Consider the following 21,584-nt stretch of genomic DNA (forward strand, 5'->3'; position numbering starts at 1 on the left):
ACAGCACCCCTGTATTTCTACAGCATACAGGACCAATGTACTTTTATTTTAATAGCACCCCTATATTTTTACAGCATACATGACCAGTGTGCTTTTATTTTAACAACTGCACCCCTGAATTTTTACAGCATACAAGACAGGGCCAGTGTACAATTTATCTTACTACAACCCTGAATAATTACAGCATACAAGACGCAACGCAATTAGTGCGTGGTTGTAGAAACTAGGGAAACCAACCTTCTGCAGGCGCAGCCTGGCTGCGACACCAGGAGTCCTGCCACTATTTTTTCAATTGGAGTGATTGTGTGTGATGACACTCAGCCACACCAAAAATGTCGCAGACACGCCAACATTTTCCCAACGCCTCCCCCGCAACGGTTCGAGAACATCGCCCCCCTGCCTCCGCCCCGCGAACGCCTGTACCTGCCTGCACGCTGCAACCTTATCTCAGAAATTGCGGTCACATCATGTTTGCGATGAGACCTGAATAAGGTCCAAAGTGTTGTATTGGCTGCACATGTGACAGCCAAATTGGGAATTTATTATCATTTCATGGACAGGACTAACTGGCCTTGAGGTTGGATGGTACGTGTGTGTGTGTGTGTGTGCTCACACAAGGAAGGCAGGCTTGGAGTGTGGTACTTCAGCAGTGTTGCTTGTGGATGTGAAATGGCTCTAACTACTCTATTATCTGTCTCTTCTTCTCACTTTAATGCTCTCCCAGCAGCTAACTGACAGCGACTGGTAGGGCTCTCTTGCTTGCTATTAATATTTTTATCCTTTGTCTGTACTAACCAGGAATATTGATCATTGATATGCAGTAAATTATATCCCGTGTGTTCACCTCTCACTGTACATGAAAAAGTAGAATTCTATATATTTTTATCAGGGTTTATATGCTTATATATGGCTTTCTATTGACATAATTTCACAAAGACTATGCCAACAGAGATTTTATTGCAGATTTGCACTTCTTTCTATGCAAAGTACTTTTTCATTTGCAAAGTTACGGTACAGAAATGTCATCTGCTGTAAACAGCCGCAGTGATTAGCACGGAAAGAAAATCTACTTGCACAGTTAGGTTTTTATGAAGTGTTGGATGGTAATTTAGTCCCTTGTTAAGCTATTAATAAGTACAGTGACAGCACAAGTGCACAGTGATAATGGTTATACAGTCATTTCCATGGGCTACCGTTACACCAGTGACCAATAAAGTCCTCTGCAGCTCCTACAGCAGCCGTGGCCAACCTGTGGCTCTTGAGCCGCATGCGGCTCTTTCTTTATTCAAATGTGGCTCCCGACACTCAGTCACTTGACCACAACAGATCCTGGAAACCGGTGCACTCCAACTAGACACACAGCAGCACTACGGCGACTGAAAACTGAGGGAGCCAGATACTGGGCTGTAGTGACATATGAAGGTGGGCTGGAGTGACACAAGGGGGAGCTGGCTGGAGTGACACAGAAGGATCCTGGTAGGAGAGATATAATGGCTCTCCTACCAGGAGTGACACAGGAGGGTGCTGGCTGAAGTGACACAGGAGGGTGCTGGCTGGAGTGATACAATGGGGGAGCTGGCTGGAGTGACACAATGGGGGAGCTGGCTGGAGTGACAAAGGAGAATCCTGGCAGAAGAGACACAATGGGGAGCTGACTGGAGTGACACAGGAGGGTGCTGGCTGGAGTGACACATGGGGGAGCTTGCTGGAGTGACACAGGAAGGTGCTGGCTGGAGTGACACATTGACACATGGGGGAGCTTGCTGGAGTGACACAGGAAGGTGCTGGCTGGAGTGACACAGGAGGGTACTGACTGGAGTGACACATTGACACATGGGGGAAGCTTGCTGGAGTGACACAGGAAGGTGCTGGCTGGAGTGACACATTGACACATGGGGGAGCTTGCTGGAGTGACACAGGAAGGTGCTGGCTGGAGTGACACATGGAGGAGCTGAAGTGTATTATGTGAATATGGCTTTTTCAATATATTTTATGTGGATCTGGATTCTTAAATTATTTTTATGTGGAAGTGTCTTTTTCAATGTATTTTATGTTGATTCTGGCTTTAAAATGCATTTTATGTGGATCTGGCATTTTCATTGTATTTTATACCGGGGTGTGGCCTATCAGGCACAAGGTCACACCCCATTTTTGCACACGCTCCTTCGGCTTGATGTCGGCTCTTTGACGTACCTAACAAGATATTTTGGCTCTTTGTCTCTGACTGGTTGGCCACCCCTGTCCTACAGCCGCTAACCCCTACCCCTTGCTTTATGGACTTTATGTATCAAGCACTGTGAGAGGTGTCCAATGAGCTTTGAGGTAACATTAAGTACATTCTATACAGTCTTAGGTAGAAGCCACATTATGGGCAACCTGTCCACTTCTTCACTCTTTATACTGCTTGATACATCTGCCCTATGTATATTGTCTGTCTGTGTACATAAACAAAATGTAAATCGACGCCTATAGAATACACCGCATCATAGGTGAGGATTATAAAGGCAGAAAGAAGGGTACTATATGTGTATGTATATATGTGTATGTGTGTGTGTATATATGTATATCATTTTTTTTTCTCTCTCTCCAAAGTTGGCTATTTCAATTTATTACTGAAATAACCCAACCTCCATAGGGCGGGATTCAATTCTTTTCATCCCTTTCCGCACCCATTCTGTTAATGCCCTCAGGGGCGTGGTATCATTATTTCAGCTTGCTACCCCCGGAGTAGGGAGGCACCCAACCCTTTACACAGCTAAACCTGATCACTATGGGCGCAATTTGCACCATAACTGAGATCATTTTAGAAAGGAAATTGGGCGTGATATATCATTTGAATCCCACCCATAAAGTCTAATACACAAGTGAATACAGTATTTTGCCTCATTCATCATTTCTGTGTATGTGTATGGAGGGATTTGAATGTTGCTAGAGCATTTGGTGGATTTTGATTAATCTGCATTAGCATATTGTTATACTTGAATTGGACTGTAAATCCAGACACGTGAAACATACATGGCTGTAACAGATTCCCTGACCCAATCCTAAGGTGAATGTAGTGTACTGTCTGATTTATGTATGTCCTGGTCTTCATGGCTGAACTTGCAACCCAACTGTAACTGTAATTGGTGCATTAATTTACTGGCAGCACGTTTATTCACCACAGCAGTGTCAGTCTGTCATTTTCACAGTATTTAATGATGTGATATTTATTTGCAGATACCTTCATGTTAACCACATTGAGACATTAGAGCCAGAATCTTTCCATCATCTTCCCAAGCTTGAAAGACTGTGAGTTACCAATGTTATTGAATATTACAGAGAGTTTAATGCTTTACACACACATTACATTTTTGTTGCATGTATTCTTTCCAGGTTTCTGCATAACAATCGGATCACCCACTTGGTTCCTGGCACCTTTAGTCAGCTGGCATCTATGAAAAGGCTGTAAGTATGTGCATCAGGGATGGTCATCTTGTGTTATGTGTAGATGAGAAGAACTTTTCTTTGAGGTAGCACAGACTTCCAGACTGTCTTAAGTTTGGTGTTGGAATTGAAAATGACAGTGAATCTGCCCTGTGCACTGACCTGATCTTATCTTGTTGTCCTGCGCAAGGGCAACAAAAGTAAAGACCTGTGCCTGGAAGATACAGTGCATCCGGAAAGTATTCACAGCGCTTCACTTTTTCCACATTTTGTTATGTTACAGCCTTATTCCAAACTGGAATAAATTTAATTTTTTTTTCTCAAAATTCTTCACGCTATACCCCATAATAACAACTTTTTTTGTTGTTGTGATATTTGCAAATGTATTAAAAATAAAAAACTAAGAAATCACATAAGTTTTCAAGCCTTTGCCATGGAGCTCAAAATTGAGCTCAGGTGCATCCTGTTTCCACTGATCATACTTGAGATGTTCCTACAGCTTAATTGGAGTCCATCCGTGGTAAATTCAGTTGATTGGACATGATTTGGAATTTGTCTGTAGACCTCCAAGAAAGGATTGTCTTGAGGCACAAATCTGGGGAAGGGTACAGAAAAATATCTGCTGCTTTGAAGGTACCGATGATTACAGTGGTCTCCATCATCCGTAAATGGAAGAAATTCGTAACTACCGGGACTCTTCCTAGAGCTGGCTGGCCGTCTAAACTGAGCGATCGGGGGGAGAAAGGCCCTAGTCATGGAGGTGACCAGGAACCCGATGGTCACTCTGTCAGAACTACAGCATTCCTTTGTGGAGAGAGGAGAACCTTCCAGAAGGACAGCCATCTCTGCATCAATCCACCAATCAGGCCTGTATGGTAGAGTGGCCAGACGGAAGCCACTCTTTAGTATAAAGCACATGGCAGCCCACCTGGAGTATTTCAGAATTCACCTGAAGGACTCTCAGACCGTGAGAAACAAAATTCTCTGGTCTGATGAGACAAAGATTTAACTTTTTGGCGTGAATGCCAAGCGCATCTCTCATCACCAGGCCAATACCATCCCTACAATGAAGCATGGTGGCGGCAGCATCATGCTGTGGGGATGTTTTTCAGCAGCAGAAACTGGGAGACTAGTCAGGATAGGGTGAAAGATGAATGCAGCAATGTACAGGGACCTCCTGGATGAAAACCTGCTCTAGAGTGCTCTTGACCTCAGACTGGGGCAACGGTTCATCTTTCAGCAGGACAACGACGCTAAGCACACAGCAAAGATATCAAAGGGGTGGCTTCAGGACAACTCTGTGAATGGCCTTGCGTGGTCCAGCTAGAGCCCAGACTTGAATCCGATTGAACATTTCTGGAGAGATCTAAAAAATGGCTGTGCACGGACGCTTCTCATCCAACCTGATGGAGCGTGAGAAGTGCTGCAAAAAGAAATGGGCGAAACTGTAAAAAGATAGGTGTGCCAAACTTGTGGCATCATATTCAAAAAGACTTGAGGCTGTAATTGCTGCCAAAGGTGCATCAACAAAGTATTAAGCAAAGGCTGTGAATACTTCTGTACATGTGATTTCTTAGTTTTTTATTTTTAATAAATTTGCAAATTACCCCATAACGTTGTCGTTATGGGGTATTGTGTGTAGAATTTAGAGGGAAAAATTAATTTATTCCAGTTTGGAATAAGGCTGTAACATAACAAAATGTGGAAAAAGTGAAGCGCTGTAAATGGAATAAAGGTGGAGCTTCTTAAAATTGGAATTTTAAGTTAAGGCTTTAACGTAAACTTGTTGGGGATTTTGTTTCAGGCAAAACCAAATCCTCAGAAACTGCCCGTTTATATCCGAAAATGGGCCTGTGCATTTTCGTGAGAAAATATATTTTTTTACGGGCGATCCAAATGGGATAGCCAGTAATAAAAAATGATATATATATATCAGTGAAACATCAGGGAAAAGTGGGAAGACCAGACATTTTTCGCATCCGATGTTTTATCTCATATAATTGCAAGCCTTTGAGACTAAGAGGGTATCCACTCAGTTTCCAGTGTCATAATCATTGTGCACAGGGCACTGTGCTATGTAGTAGTATAGCATACAGAAGCTATCTGTAATATTAGATTTGCAATTTAATTTGCTATTCTTGTATAGACAAGGTGAGGGGAGATGTATCAAGGCTTGGAGAGAGAGAAAGTACCAACCAATCAGCTTCTAACAGCCATTTTACAGGCTGTGTTTGAAAAATGACAGAAGCTGATTGGTTGGTACTTTCTCAAGATTGTAAGTTGTGTATCTAGCATGCAAAGTTTTAGGTTTTGTAGGCAAATGCAATTTCCTGCTATAAGTACGGATCGGTCAACTTACATGTTGCCTCCATACCTGTTAAACATCTCTTCTAGTCACGCCGTGCGTGGCATAACTCTTTACATGCCTCTTTTTTTCATTACAATGCGTAATTCGCAAAATGATGCGCATAGGAGGCACAAGCAGCTTATGCTGATTAAAATTAAATGTGGCATGCCTGTATGTGACTGCTGCTGCATCTGCAAACGAAAGGGTACGTTACAGGGTTTTCCTAGAAAGCACTGTAACGTACCATTTCGTATGCAGATACAGCCACAGTCGCACACAAAATATAGGCATGCCCATGTCCTTTTAATCAGCGGAGTCTGCTTGTACGTCCTATTCACGTAGTGATGCATGTTAGACACATTTTCAGCAAAAAAGGCGCCCGACAACAGAGTTGCATGGGACCCATCCGCTCACTCTCGCCAGGCTTCTCCTGCTGCATGGCGTACTGAGGCAAAATGTGTGAGGACACATCTGTAGTAGTTATACATAACATTTTTCTTGTATGTAAATAATATGATCTGCATGTTGTATGCTTACCATCTCAAACAGGCGACTGGATTCCAATGCGCTACATTGTGACTGCGAAATCCTTTGGCTGGCAGATCTTTTAAAGATTTACTCGGAATCCGGTAATGCTCAAGCTGCCGCTACCTGTGAGTACCCACGCAGGCTCCAGGGAAGATCTCTCTCCACGATTACACCGGCAGAACTGAACTGTGGTGAGTTACATGCGATGAGTCTTGTGTTGCCCACTATCTTTTTCTGCTTTAGGGTGTGATACATTGTATATATTGTAAATATCGGATACAGTTAAATAAAACGTTCTTGATGCAGTTAGTAGAAAATCTGGTATATGTCGCTCTAAAGAAGCGTGCGCAGAAAACCAAAGTGTATATTCACATGTAGAGTTGTATGCGTCTCAGAATGTGTTTGCCTGGTTTGCTTCTAGTCCTTCTCTTCCTCAGTGTACACTTTCACCTACTCTTTACTACAGATGCGTCCTCATACACCTAGCCTCCATACGCCACGCAGCGTGAAATGCCTGGCACGAGCTGTGTTGTGTATTGTTTGCATCTTTCTGCGTAAATGTGCACCTTGGTGCAGTATGACAAAGCCGCCGCATGAGATTGCAGTGATTAATTTGATATGCGACACTTATGTCTGTGTGCGAGTCTGTATATGGAGCACCATGGGACTTGGTGTGAAAAACAGTGGCTGCTGCATGCACAGATTCAGACCCACCCACACACAGATATACAAATGGTGCATATCAGATTAATTACTGGCGTCTTGAATATGACTAAGACACTCAAAAAGACGCAAAACCGTCGCTAGCGGAGTCATATGGGACCTGGTGTGCCGGGAAGGGATGTGACACATCTGTAGGTACAGAAAGTACACATTAGTGAATTTTGCTTCTGTCAAGCTCTGCACTGACTGCAGTTGCACCATCACGCCCTCCCTGAACTCTGCCTGTGTTACATCCTGTTACATCCCAGTTACGACTGTACCTGTACACACAAACACAATGCCTGCAATTCAGTAACACCTGTATTTGTGCTGCCGCAGTTCCGGATCATGCGCAGTGCAAAAACATGCAGGATGCGCTCTGCAAACAGACGCATCATTCTCAATATTTGTTGTTGTTGTTATTATTCCATTAACAGTTTTTATTATTCCACTTGAATCCGTGTTTTAGCCCAGTGAATAATGTACAAGCCTAGGGCCTGACTCAGATGTGGATGAGGGAGCTGTTGCTGCAGTCTATATGGCGGCAGCAGCGACCGCACTAATTTGGTAATGCAGCAGCAGATGTCACGCCTCCTCCATGCATTGCTGATCCGATCCTGGCCTCTTCCCTCCCCTATAACGATGCTGACATGCCTTTATTTTGGAAGATAGAGACCATCTCTATACCCTCCCTGCCCCCATACGGCATCAGACTGTCAATCATGCACAATCTGATGCCATACTGCATCGTCTGTCACAGACCCTTACTGCACCTGCACAGTACGGGTCTGGCACATGTGCAAAGTACTGAGCATGTGTACCTTGCGCCACGTGTCGCACTAACAACGTGACCTGAATCTGGGCCTTACTGCCATCGTTTGTGCAGAATATAAATCTGAATTAGAGGCTAATTGAATAGAGCAAATCTGATTTCCATTTACAATACAGAGCGGCCAAGGATTACATCAGAGCCTCAAGATGTGGACGTTACCTTTGGGAACACTGTGTACTTTACATGTCGAGCTGAAGGCAATCCCAAACCTGAAATTATCTGGATCCGAAACAAGTAAGTTTAATGGAAATCAGTGGCCATGTTTTGGTGCCAAATTTCGAATTTGAATAATTCATTTCATTGTATAATCTTTGTAAAATGGGATTACAGTTCATGTAAGCAATGCATGTTTCTGACCACGGAAAGATTACAGCGAGAATAGAGGTAAATCACCTGTGGAGATGGGGGCACAGTTGGGTCACAGTATTTCAGATCGTCTAGATTGAGACTCTTCTCCCCTTGTTTTGAGGTTAATGAGATTAACATTCTTTTGTGATTGTGAAATTTAAGAGGAAACAAAATTTGAACTTTCCCTACAGCTGTACGGTTACCATTGCAGCTTCAGAGGCGTACTGTAAATGTTTATGTTCAGCATTAACAGAGGTGGAGACGTGCCACATTGTTCATACAGATGTGTCCGCATACATCTAGCCACAATACGCCACGCAGCGTGATTTGTCTGGCACAAGTGAGCCGCCAGGTCCCGTGCAACTGTATTGTCGGGCAACCTTTTTTTTGCCGAAAATTCATCTTACTAGCAATGTAATGTGATCTAGGACACACCAGGAGACTCTGCTGATTTTCATAAGTGACATTTGTATAACTTTAGCAACTGAGTCTGTATACAAAGCACAGCGGCATTGAAATAGGTTGCAGCCGCTGCATCGTTGCACTTCGTATGCAGATTCAGGGACTCTGTTGAACACATACAGTATATGTGTTGGCATTGCGACTAAGACACTTTCGGCAATAATGACACCTGATGCTAACAGAGCCAAACAGGAACTGGTGTGCCGAGAGGGGTTGTTTGGTGCGACTGCAGCAATGATGGATGAGGACACATCTGTACACCAGATTACAGAACACAGTGCTTTGCTTTTGATTGTTGTGATTTTGGGGGAGATGTACTAAGCCATGGAGAATGATATAGTTGAGAGAAAGTTAAGGCTTAGTACATCTTCCCCCTTGTCTTTTATAAGCAGTAAAACAGAATCAGGTTTTATTCGTAGGTGAACTGTAATTGCGTCTCACTTATTAAACAGACATATAAATAAATACGATTGAAAATAGTGTTTTTGCTGTTCGTCTCCACCTCTTTATTATATTGCGATATGTAACAAGCCTTTTAGTCACAACGAGGTCTGAAACGTACCACAGAAAGTGTTAATAAAAGATGCTATCCATGTAGAAATGAGCTAAGCATGAAGGAGGATGCCCGGCTGAATCTCCTAGAGGATGGAACATTGATGATACAGAACACACAAGAAACTGATCAGGGAATTTACCAGTGTATGGCAAAAAATGTGGCTGGAGAAGTGAAGACTCATGAGGTCTCCCTTCGGTACTATGGAGCACCAGGTAAATGTTAGGCTGATATTCTAGTTAAAGGATGTTTTGGTTTTTTTGTCCGTGACCCACCCCCGCAGCAAAAAAGTTTTTTTTTTTTTTTTTATCAGTTTATAGTATATACATGTCACCTTGCAGCCTTTACTATTTTATTTTTTTATTTTTTTTATGTTCTCTTCATCCTTTATTCCCCGTTGGGTGGTGGAGTGGACGTCCACCTGCATGGGGATTCCGGCCTGGCGGTCTGGATCTGACCGCCGGTATTTCACCGGATGTCGGGATTCTAGCATCTGTATCCTGACAGCCGGGATCCCTAAGGTGGCAAAATGAATGCCTCCCACTGATATATATGTACTGCACTGTAGCTGTGAATACCCTTTTCAGACCTAAATCCTGGCTTTAACCCGGCTTGGACCTGGGGGACTGAACATGGGATAAAGTCAGGGTTTTAGTACTTACCCCCTTTCAGACCTAGGTGATGGACCCAGGTAATTCCTGGGTTATCGCTGTTCACACCAGACCTGTGTCCTCCAGTGACTCATCTGCCGTCTAATGGTGACGTCATCTCCAAGTGCTACTGTGCCTGCCAATCAATTTCTTTTAGGCATGACCCGGGTAATGCCTTTCAGACTGCAGGTGACCAGTTGGTCTTGGTAACGAGCAGGTTCACGGACCCAGGTCGGGTTTGTTCAGGCATAGCTGAGACCCGGATTGTGAGCAAGCCCCGACAATATCCTGGGTTAAAAGGCTATCGGGTCTATTCAGTTGAAGTCGGAATTGGGGTCAGTTTACAACTTTTTTTGTTGAATCAGGATTCAGCCTATTCAGTGGAGCTATCATTTTTTCGACTTGTCTGCAATCACGTGGATCGGCGGATTATCCGTGGGTCCACATGTTTTGTCGAATTATCATCCAATTCCGATAGTTTTTTGGCCCATTTTCGACACTGCTAATCCGACTTCAAGAGTTAGATCCGCATTTTCGGAAACTGCAAAACTTGTCGGAAATGCCGCTAATTGAATACTGCATGTCTGAGAGGATCCGACATGCATTCAATAGACCCCTATGTATGAAAGGGGTATAACATAAGAACAGTGTATAATACCTACAGATGTGTCCTCTTACATCTTTGTTCTGTGCGTTATAAGTTGCTTTACACAATGCGTGAGTGCCGTGCGACTCTGTAGCACTGAGCGACTTTTTTTTTGTTTTTTTGCAATTTTTGTTTTCTTGCAGAACTTTCTTAGGCACAATGCGAGAGGATGCATGAGCAGCTTCTGCTGAATAAAATGATATGCAGCATGCCTATATTCTGTGTGTGACTTAAACTGTATTTGCTTACAGAATGCATGCTACAATGGTTTCCTGGAAAACCCTGTGACGTGGCATTTCAGATGCAGATAGTCGTAGTCACACACACACAATATAGGCATGCTGCATATTATTTTAATCAGCAGAAGCTGGTCGCGTAGACCCAATTTCACAGAAAAAAAGAGCCAAAAAGACGCTCAACGATAGAGTGCGACTTTAATGTCTGTTTAGCGTGACTGCAGCAAGGATGTAAGAGGACACACCTGTATTATAAATTCTGGATATGTTAGAGAAAATTGCTACATTTGTATACATCTGTAGAAATGTACAACTGCTCTTTTCCATACAGTATTATACATATAGGACACGTATGTATGGAAAAGAGCAGTTGTACATTTCTACAGATGTATATCACCCTTGCTGCAGTCACAGTAAACAGTCCTTCTTGTTGCACCTAGTGGTTAGCGCGTTTACTAATGCTTTTTCCCACGAAAAATGTGTTATTCGCATCACTATGCAAATAAGACGCACAAAAGCAGACTCTTCAGATTAAAATGATATGCAGCATGCCTATATTCTGTGTGCATCTGCGGCTGTATCTGCATACGAAATGCTAAATTACGTAGTGTTTGATATGCACATACAGCTGCAGTCGCCCACAGAATATACAGTAGGCATGCTGCATGTCATTTTAATCTGCGGAGTCTGCTTGTTCATCTTATTTCCATAGTGATGCGAATAAGACACATTTTCTGCAAAAGCAAAACTGCTGACGTTAGCAGAGTTGCACAGGACATACTGGCTCACTCACGCCAGGCATCCTGCCGTGCACCGCATAGTGAGGCTAATGTAGGAGGACACATTTCTATCTGTGAGTGCGCAAGTTGCTAAATGTATGTTAATTCATCTTCCCTCACCCTTGCTGCATGTTCATTGGCTGCGGAGACACCTGTGCTCCTAGCATTATTCAGTTGTTCACTAATACAAAGTACAAAAAATGAAATAAATTGTCATTATGGACATGATTCAATGTGACTTATATTAACTGTTGTTTCAAACAGCCAGGCCCAGTTTTGTGATACAGCCTCAAAATACAGAAGTATTGGTCGGAGAGAGGGTCACGTTAGAGTGCAGTGCAGTTGGCCAACCACAACCAAGGATCACATGGACTAGAGGGGACAGGACCCCTCTGCCACCGGATCCCCGAATCAGTATTACACCATCTGGAGGGCTCTACATTCAGGATGTTAATCAAGAAGATAGTGGGGAGTACACGTGTTTTGCAACGAACAGTTTAGACACCATCCACTCAACTGCTTACATTATAGTCCAAGGTAAGTCTAGATGGGTGGATTGCCTGCTCAGCCCATTTATAATGAAGAACAAAAACATGTTAACACTGAAATACTGCAAAAGATAGCAGACATAGGACTTTAGTTGCTCACTGGCTGTACAGTGTTGTCCACCTTTGTTATATTATCTAAAACGAGGTCCGACATACTGTGTGCTCTCGGATACCTCTCAACCAGCTGGAAGTGCGCCTGCATCTGCAGAGGGGAGTTCTACGCAACACTGTAGTGTCCAACCTCCAACCACTCTAAAACCACCATTTTATTCTAAGACACTGCTTAGTTTATGATCATGTAGGACTATGAATAATGGCTGTGAGGGTATAATGAACGTGCCTATCTTACATGTAGCTATTTTGTGGGTTTGAAGATTTGTTCTATATTTTGTAGAGTGCATTGGTTATTTTGCTTCTGTGTCAAAGTGCAGTTGGCAGGCGTTAGGTGTGCGTCATTAAATGATGGGGTTACCAGATTTCTACTAGCTCGGGGGTAGCGCAATAGGCAAGTCCTTTGGCAGAGCGGAAATGGACGTGCACTTAGTGATGCTCATAGTATGTTATGCAAAGCATTTTGGTAAATATATTTTACTTCTGCTATTAAAAGACTGACCTGAATCTGGCATGCATATAAAAAGACCACTTCATCTTATGAGAAGATGGAAAACTATGGATCTGAATAATGTCTGTGTGTCCAGACACTTAATAGGTTTCTTTGCTATTTGTTATTTAAAATTTACAGTCTAATAAATCTGTTTTCTGAAGTGTTCTCAATTTCATGGATTTTAGATCTGTTTTGCCACTGGGAATATGTGGACAATTTTTGGGGAGGATCTTTGCAGTATTATTCTGATTGTGTTCCGTTATTGTGCTGCAGGAGTTCCGTTGTAGTAGTGCAGATGTAGAAGTCTGTTGTGAGGGGTAGTGGACCGTGGTGTAATTATTCCTTAATAAAAACATCCTTGCAGTATATAGAAATGCAGCAGACTTGGTATTCAGCAGCTGTGAAGTCCCAGGTTCCTGGTCAGGCTGACTGACCCAACTGCAGTCTTGCTGTTATCGATGTTCTGTCCTTCCACTGCTTAATCAGACTCCCACGTCAGCCAGCTGGCTCTTATCCACTGTAGCAGATCAGCAAGACCTCCATTGGGGATGACTAGGACAGCGGATTGCGTGCTTCAAGTAAATGTTCCAATAAATCAACATTGTATGTAAACCACAAGTAAAGGCAGATGCATTCTGTGTTTCAGCTAAAAATGTGCTCCTCAATCAACCAAACTCCCTATGGCACGTTTTCATTTATTTCTGATTTTGTTTTTGTGCATTTGTTTTTGTCTTAAACATATTTACAGACAACATTTTTTAAAGTAAATTTTGTTCTGAATTCCGTGTTATGTCCTCATTCTGACCTCTTCATGATAAGCAATACTCATACACGCCGAGAGGGGAGGGAGAGGGTACTACTTACCCGGGCCCAGGTCTGATGAAGGGGCCCAGTGAAGGGGTCCAGGTCTAAAATAATCCCTGATAACTGCTGGATTAGGTGCTAATTGTATAGCTCCGGGGGATCAATTTGCCGGCAGTAATCTACCAAAGCGAATTGAATTTCATCCTAAATGTCAGTTACCGACTGTAAAATATCCATTCGTGCAGAATACTTTATTTAGGGTTAAATGCTCCTTTTTCTAGCTGCATAACCACTTTGGGAATTCTCCATACAAATAGATGAGTGTATCATGGGATTGCTGTCTGAGATGGGAAAGGATTTGCCATATAACTCTGAAGCCTCACATCAGAGACCAGCCTTTTGAACTTTACATTTTTCAAGCCTCATTCAGACTACATAAATGATTGGAGATAAGGTGACATGAGGTCTTTATTTCATGTCACATTTGCATTCTTACGAAATCCCTCTGGCAGGGGTGTATCTAGAGGTCTGAGTGCCCCTGGCATCTTAAGGAACTGGCGCACCCCACCTTCCCCATTCAGGTAAAAAGAGGGGGGAGTTACAGATAGGCTGAGGTCAGAGACACAGAGGGAATTACGGGGAGGGTGCGGGCAGGGACACTGAGAGGGAATTATAGGAGTGTATGGGCAGGGTCACTGAGGGGGCAGTTACAGGGATGGTGCGGGCAGGAACACTGAGGGGGAATTACAAGGAGGGTGCGGACAGGGACACTGAGGGGATATATGCACACATACATACAGTTAAAAAAAAACCTCTCTAGGTGTTATGGCACTACATGTCTCAGCAAATCCAGTTGACAAGGTGTGCTGGGACTTGTAGTCTCAACACAGCTGGACAGGCAGTCACTGGTCTAGATACCTCTCCATACAGAGCTCTTTGTAAGCTGTGATCCAGACTGCCAGGATAGACAATGCAGTGCAGCTACGGTACCGCAGAAAATATACAGGTATGCTCATGCTGCACTGCTGACTGGTGCTGATTGTAGTGGCTGGTGTTTGGTGACAGACCACGTGGAACCAATGAGAAGGGGAGCGGATGAGGAAGAGGAAGTGCCTCCCCCCTCCCTATACCTGGAAGTGCCCCGTTCCCCGGCTATATTCACCATCATTGTGACTGTAGTCACAGAGAGTGTCAGAGTGCAATACGCTTCTGAGAGTCCGACAGTGGATGAGCACTGCTAAGGGATGTACTCAATTAGAACTAATCATTCTACCCCCTGGCGCGTGTGGCATTGCCGGGCGCCCCCCCCCCCCCCCTTTGGCCGGCGCCCCTGGCAAGTGCCATCCTGGCCAATAGGAAGATACACCCCTGCCCTCTGGCTCCCCCTTGCTATTTAGGGCAGCGGGAGCATCGCACCCCCGCTGCCTACGGCCGCATACATTATTTTCCCTTACTGTGCAGCTACGATATGCTGTGCCGGGATACACAGCCTGCAATGCAAGGACACTTCTGTATGGAGGCTAGATGAGGAAAGGAAACATCTGTAGTACCTTTTTTGATCTATTGTATTAGTCAACTCATACCCTTGTGCTACAGCTAGATTATCTGGAAAACATGCCCTGTTAAAGTTTTGTGAGGACCAGGTTTGAGAAACACTGCCCGATAACATAACTTTCCTAACTGAACCAGCACATGGAAAATGTATTCAAATTGCTTTGCTCAGTAGCCTCCATAAATGCTGCATATCTAAGCTGGTTGTAAAGGAGGGTGCGGGCAGGAGATTTGTAAAATAGACCAAACCTGCGGCTCTTTGCAAAATTGTACTAGCAACAAAATAAATACATTATACATAGATCAAGTGACGGATAAAACTGAATTTCAGGTATTGGTTTTTTAAAGGCGAGAAAAACTATTTGATATATTCTAGTCTTGCATCTTTTTTTTTTCCAGCTATTCCACAGTTCACAGTTGTTCCGCAGGAACGGAACGTGTTTGAGGGACATACTGTGGATTTTCATTGTGAAGCTCAAGGAAACCCCCATCCAGTTATTGCTTGGACCAAAGGAGGTAAGAGGCATTTTATACTCTTTACAGTATAGCTATTCTGTGAATAGAGGTTTCCCTGCCACAGAGCCCAGACCCATATTTTATGGCACTGGGTTTCCTACCGTGCTTTAGTTCTGCCAATAAGTTGTTCTGGCATCTGATTTACTACAGAGATATGTTACATTTATAATTTTAAATCCCTTCAATACAGTTATCTAGGTCAGATGCATCCGATGGGTAAATGTGGGGGAGATGTATAAAGCAGTGAAAGGAATGGAGAAGTGTGCTAGTGGAGAGGTTGCCCATGACAACCAATCAGCTTTGAAGTAACATTTTTAAAGTGCATTCTATAAAATTATTAGTAGCAGTTGTTTAGTTGCCATGGGCACTCTTTTCACTGCTTCATACATATCTCCCACATGTGTTCACTAAATGATAGTGCAACCAGAAGATTACAATCTGACACACCAAACCTTTACGGGACTTCCCTGCCTAAGGGGTCTATATACAAGCCTTACCAGCCAATCGGCTCCTAACTGCCATGTCGCAGGCTGTGTTTGAAAATTGAAAGCTAGGAGCCTATTGGCTGGTACAGGTTGAGTATCCCTTATCCAAAATGCTTGGGACAAGAGGTATTTTGGATATGGGATTTTTCCGTATTTTGGAATAATTGCATACCATAATGAGATATCATGGTGTTGGGACCTAAATCTAAGCACAGAATGCATTTATGTTACATATACACCTTATACACACAGCCTGAAGGTCATTGTAGCCAATATTGTTTGTAACTTTGTGCATTAAACAAAGTGTGTGTACATTCACATAATTCATGTATGTTTCAAATACACCTTATACACACAGCCTGAAGGTCATTTAATACAATATTTTTAATAACTTTGTGTATTAAACAAAGTTTGTATACATTGAGCCATCAAAAAACAAAGGTTTCACTGTCTCACTCTCACTAAAAAAAAGTCCGTATTTCGGAATATTCCGTATTTCGGAATATTTGGATATGGGATACTCAACCTGTAGTTTATCTCAGCGTCTTTATCTCCATCCATCCAAGTCTTAGTAAATAGACCCCTTAGTGTAAGGTCTCTATTCAGTTGATCACAATCGGATGATTTCTAATTGTGTCTTTTGTGTACTTGGTTTATGGTTTGTGCATTTTATAGTACAGACTAGAATGTGTCCGGAGAGAGTGAAAGAGAATGAAATGCTGAAGTAAAGGAATTCTAAATTTAGAGTCTTGCAGACAGAAGTATGTAAGAATGATAAAGTCTGTGTATAGTAACTGGCCAAGAGATCTCTCAGTACCAGTCTCTATCTGTCACCCACCCTGATCACAGCGCATTTCTTCATGTAGCTGACATTTGGCAAACCATTTTAGTTAACCCTCTGATTTCATGTTCACCATGTATATAAACTAATGCTAGTAAGATTTGCCTGCAAAATAATGACAGACCATTGTTCTAATCTAATACATGCAGATGTTTTTTTTAACAGACAGATTTTTACTCGCTTCAGATGACGCCCCATGCACTTCTTTTCCTGGGTTATTCTGCACCATGCTGGGCTCTAAAGCCACCCTGAATATGTACTCTCTGTATATCACCAGTGTGATGAGTGATTTGTGAAGGCTGCATATTGTAAATTAATTGCCCGTTTTATGTCTTCACGACGCTAACAGTGTTTACATTTTTCTGTTGAGTTGTAATCCCTGAGAGTAATAAAAATGAAATGGTCCAATCTTGTTAATGTGATTAAGTGATCGCTATGTATTGAGTAGTGACTCTGCGCTCTCCTAGGAAATCAGCTGTCCGTTGACAGAAGACATCAAGTCCTGTCCACCGGGACACTGAGAATACTTCGCGTTGCTTTACACGACCAGGGGCAATATGAATGTCAGGCTGTAAACATTGTTGGGTCTAAAAGCACTGCTGCACAGCTGATAGTACAAGCCAGAGGTAAGGGAGAGCTTCTGCCTGTCCTCATTGTATTTTACCGTGTAGAAACACTTACAGGTTATCCATTGCTGAATAAGAAGAACCAAGCCAGTCTGACTGCACACTGCTAGCTCGCTATTCCTAACGGCCTGAATGACCACTAAATTGTGTTGTTAGAATCCTAGGAACTTAATTGCACCAAAACAAAGTTGTACTTGTTCTCACTGTAAAGCAGGATTGATATATTATAGTGAGGCAGCATAGAACTTTGGGGGTAATTCAGACCTGATCGCAGCAGCAAATTTGTTAGCAGTTGTGCAAAACCATGTGCACTGCAGGTGTGGCAGATTTACCATTTGCAGAGAGAGTTAGATTTGGGTGAGTTATTTTGTTTCTGTGCAGGGTAAATACTGGCTGCTTTATTTTTACACTACAATTTAGATTTCAGTGTGAACACACCCCACCCAAATCTAACTCTCTCTGCACATGTTGTATCTGCCCCCCCCCCTCCTCCCCCCCCCCCCCCTGCAGTGCAAATGGTTTTGCCCAACTGCTAACAAATTTGCTGCTGCGATCAACTCTGAATTACCCCCTTTGGTTTAAGGTTGTGCAAAACCAAATTGGTCACCAAGAAGACAACTATAGGTTTTAGTTTTAGAATCAAATTTAAAATTCTGTTACAATACTTATATTACTTGCTAAGCAATGTCTACAACATAATGTGACCGCTGAGAAGCCTCCAAGACCTGACGCAATCTAAATACAATAATATTACACTCTGCATAGACCTAGACCCTAATGTTACTCAACTCGGCCTACGCACTGAATATAACCATAACACAATTCTATTCTATTATTCTATATGTAGACACAGGACACTACACCACTGCGCATGAGTCAGGTGCGGTAGTAGTTTGCATAGCTGCTGCTTCCTTGCCACCTCCCCCTGCCTCCAGTCACCTGATGTCTGCAACGGCTTTGCAAACAAGGACTCGGGTTCCTTACGGCATATGTGCAGAATGCCTAACATCAGCACACTGCGTGATTGCCACAATAGTGACCTGACATTGGCCCAATATGTTCAAATTCATGCTTGCGGAGATTCTTAAGCTACCCACGCTGGGGGCAGCTATGTGGAGAGGTGCAGTGACGTCATCATGGCCCCTTTTATGAAGTGCTGTGATTATTGGCATCGTGAAGCAGGGAGTGGGAATGCTCTGATTCAGCTTAAATTGCGTCATTGGTAAGTGGGTGGCCGGGGAGCAGCCTATGGGAGGTTTGCCTACTCTTCCAGGCATCTGGGAAAGCCACCTGAGATCTGTGAGTGTCCCAGGTGATCTGGTAGAGTAGGCAGGTATGAGCTGACCACAGGACTTGATCCTAATACAATTCTGTGTCACTCTGTATAAACATAGGACACTACACCTCCAATTTGACAAGACTAGACTACAGTTTTAATGCATTGCATACAAACGTAGGACATTGCACCGCACAATATGACCTGAGCACAGAAGGTCATATTACACATACATATGACTTGATTACTGTATGTAGTCATAATACAATTCTGTTACTCTATTCAAACAGGACACTAGGGTGGTATTCAGTATGCCGACTGTTGGGATCCCGGCGCTCAGTATACTGGCGCTGGAATACCGACACCCGGCATACCGACAACTATTCTCCCTCTTGGGGGTCCACGACCCCCCTAGAGGGAGAATAGTGTGGCGCGCATAGCGAGTACAGCGAGCTTGCAAGGGGCTCATTGCGCTCGCCCAGCTGCTGGCGGTTGGGGTCCCGGTGCTGGTATGGTGGGCGCCGGGATAACATACTACACTCAGGACACTCCTACTCCAACATGACCTCACCTGACCACTGTACATGATCATAAAGCAGTTCTACACTCTCTACAGACATAGAACACTACACCCCCAACATGACCTGACTGCTGGACATGATGATAAAACCGTTCTACTCTCTATATAGACAAAGAACACTACACCCCCAACATGACCTGACTGCTGGACATGATGATAAAACAGTTCTACTCTCTGTATAGACAAAGAACACTACACCCCCAACATGACCTGACTGCTGTACATGATCATAAAGCAGTTCTACACTCTCTACAGACATAGAACACTACACCCCCAACATGACCTGACTGCTGGACATTATAATAAAACAGTTCTACTCTCTATATAGACATAGAACACTACACCCCCAACATGACCTGACTGCTGGACATGATAAAACAGTTCTACTCTCTATACAGATAAAGAACACTACACCCCCAACATGACCTGACTGCTGTACATGATCATAAAGCAGTTCTACACTCTCTACAGACATAGAACACTACACCCCCAACATGACCTGACTGCTGGACATGATAATAAAACAGTTCTACTCTCTATATAGATAAAGAACACTACACCCCCAACATGACCTGACTGCTGTACATGATCATAAAGCAGTTCTACACTCTCTACAGACATAGAACACTACACCCCCAACATGACCTGACTCCTGGACATGATGATAAAACAGTTCTACTCTCTATATAGACAAAGAACACTACACCCCCAACATGACCTGACTCCTGGACATGACCATTATACAGTTTTATTGCACTCTTTGCATAAATGGGACATAATGCCTCCAGCATGGCCTGACCTGCTGCACTTGATCACTATACAATTCTATAGTAGTACTGTCTATGTAGACATACAGTAGGATATAACACCAAGTAATATGACGTAACCACTGTACATCACTGGGTCATAGTGCCAGTAGTGTTCATTTGTTTAAAATATGAGCTAACACTGACAATTCTGCTTATTAATTAGTGAAGAGAAACAGATTTTAACATTTTAAAACCTGAAAGCAATAATTTTTCTGCATTACTGATGCTTAGCAAAGAGACGGCTGCAGTTATTAAATGTTTTACCTTACACTTTTATTTGCTAGTTTCTTAGTTATCCTGACTACAGTACTGTCTTTCTTTCTTGTATTGTTTTTTCCCCCAGTTACCCCAGTATTTGCTACTGTACCCAGTGACATGACAGCTGAAGTTGGCACTGAAGTTCATGTTCCTTGTAGTTCTCAAGGAGATCCACTGCCTGTTATAACCTGGAACAAGGTAGGTAACCAGTTACATAAACATAACCAGCGTTTCTGAGCTTTATGTTACTATTTAGGCAGCCCCAACTATATAAACATGAAGTGCAACGTGGGCCATACATCAGTGCCGTGATTCACCAGTCAGATCCGCCAGTCAGGGAATCGGGGAATTTCTACGTGAATAAATTCCATAGTTGTCGATCACGATAATTTTTTGGTCGGGATTGGCAGATTGGGGAAATGCAACAATGTTTGATTTCCCTGAAACTCTGACCCAGGCATCGGGGGGATCAGAGAAGTATGGCAATTGGTCACAGATGTATGGGCCTCTTAAACTAACATTATTTGCCTAATTGCATAGGCAGATGTGAGTAACAAACAAAGTTTTGCTGTAAATAACTGTTATCTCAATGCTGAGATCGGATTAAAACGTTGGCACTTATATTAAATTAGCTATTAGTTTCTGAGGTTGAAAAAAGACAATTTGTCCATCGAGTTCAACCCATTTGTGGTCTCCTACGCTGTATTATTTTTAGGACTAATTTTGTCTGTTGTCAGCCGTTGTGTTTATTCCTCTCTTTAATTATTTTTAAATATCTATAGTGTGTGACTACACACCATAACCCTGTATATCCTTATCCATTAGGTATTTATCTAGCACATACTTAAGTGTTGACCGAGTCCGCCATTACTACTCTCTCAGGCAGGGAGTTCCAAACACGTATTATCCTTACTGTGAAGAAACCTTTACGTCTCTGTGTGCGAAATCTCCTCGCCTCTAACCTAAGCGGGTGTCCACATGTCCTCTGTGTTGATCTTGCCAAAAACGGATCCCCCGTAAGCTCTGTGTATTGTCCCCTTATTTATTTGTAAATGTTAATCATGTCCCCTCTTAGTCTCCTCTTTTCCAGTGTAAACATGCCTAGCCTTGCAAGCCTTTCCTCATATTCCAGCCTCTTCATCCCCTTTATTAGTTTAGTCGCCCTCCTCTGAACCTT

At 43.1% G+C, this 21,584-nt stretch overlaps 1 protein-coding gene across 1 annotated transcript in view; it reads left to right on the forward strand.

The window, feature by feature from the left end:
- PXDN (peroxidasin) overlaps positions 1-21,584 on the forward strand; it is a 193,269-nt gene that overhangs the window by 132,483 nt on the left and 39,202 nt on the right. Inside the window, exons 5-13 of the mRNA XM_063915492.1 lie at positions 3,220-3,291; positions 3,376-3,447; positions 6,323-6,492; positions 7,952-8,069; positions 9,244-9,413; positions 11,774-12,046; positions 15,416-15,532; positions 17,326-17,484; positions 20,493-20,605. Of these exons, the coding sequence (XP_063771562.1) occupies positions 3,220-3,291; positions 3,376-3,447; positions 6,323-6,492; positions 7,952-8,069; positions 9,244-9,413; positions 11,774-12,046; positions 15,416-15,532; positions 17,326-17,484; positions 20,493-20,605 (1,264 nt within the window). The remainder of the gene's footprint in view (positions 1-3,219; positions 3,292-3,375; positions 3,448-6,322; positions 6,493-7,951; positions 8,070-9,243; positions 9,414-11,773; positions 12,047-15,415; positions 15,533-17,325; positions 17,485-20,492; positions 20,606-21,584) is intronic.

Source organism: Pseudophryne corroboree, chromosome 4 (genome assembly GCF_028390025.1).
Source record: "Pseudophryne corroboree isolate aPseCor3 chromosome 4, aPseCor3.hap2, whole genome shotgun sequence".
Classification (NCBI taxonomy): domain Eukaryota; kingdom Metazoa; phylum Chordata; class Amphibia; order Anura; family Myobatrachidae; genus Pseudophryne; species Pseudophryne corroboree.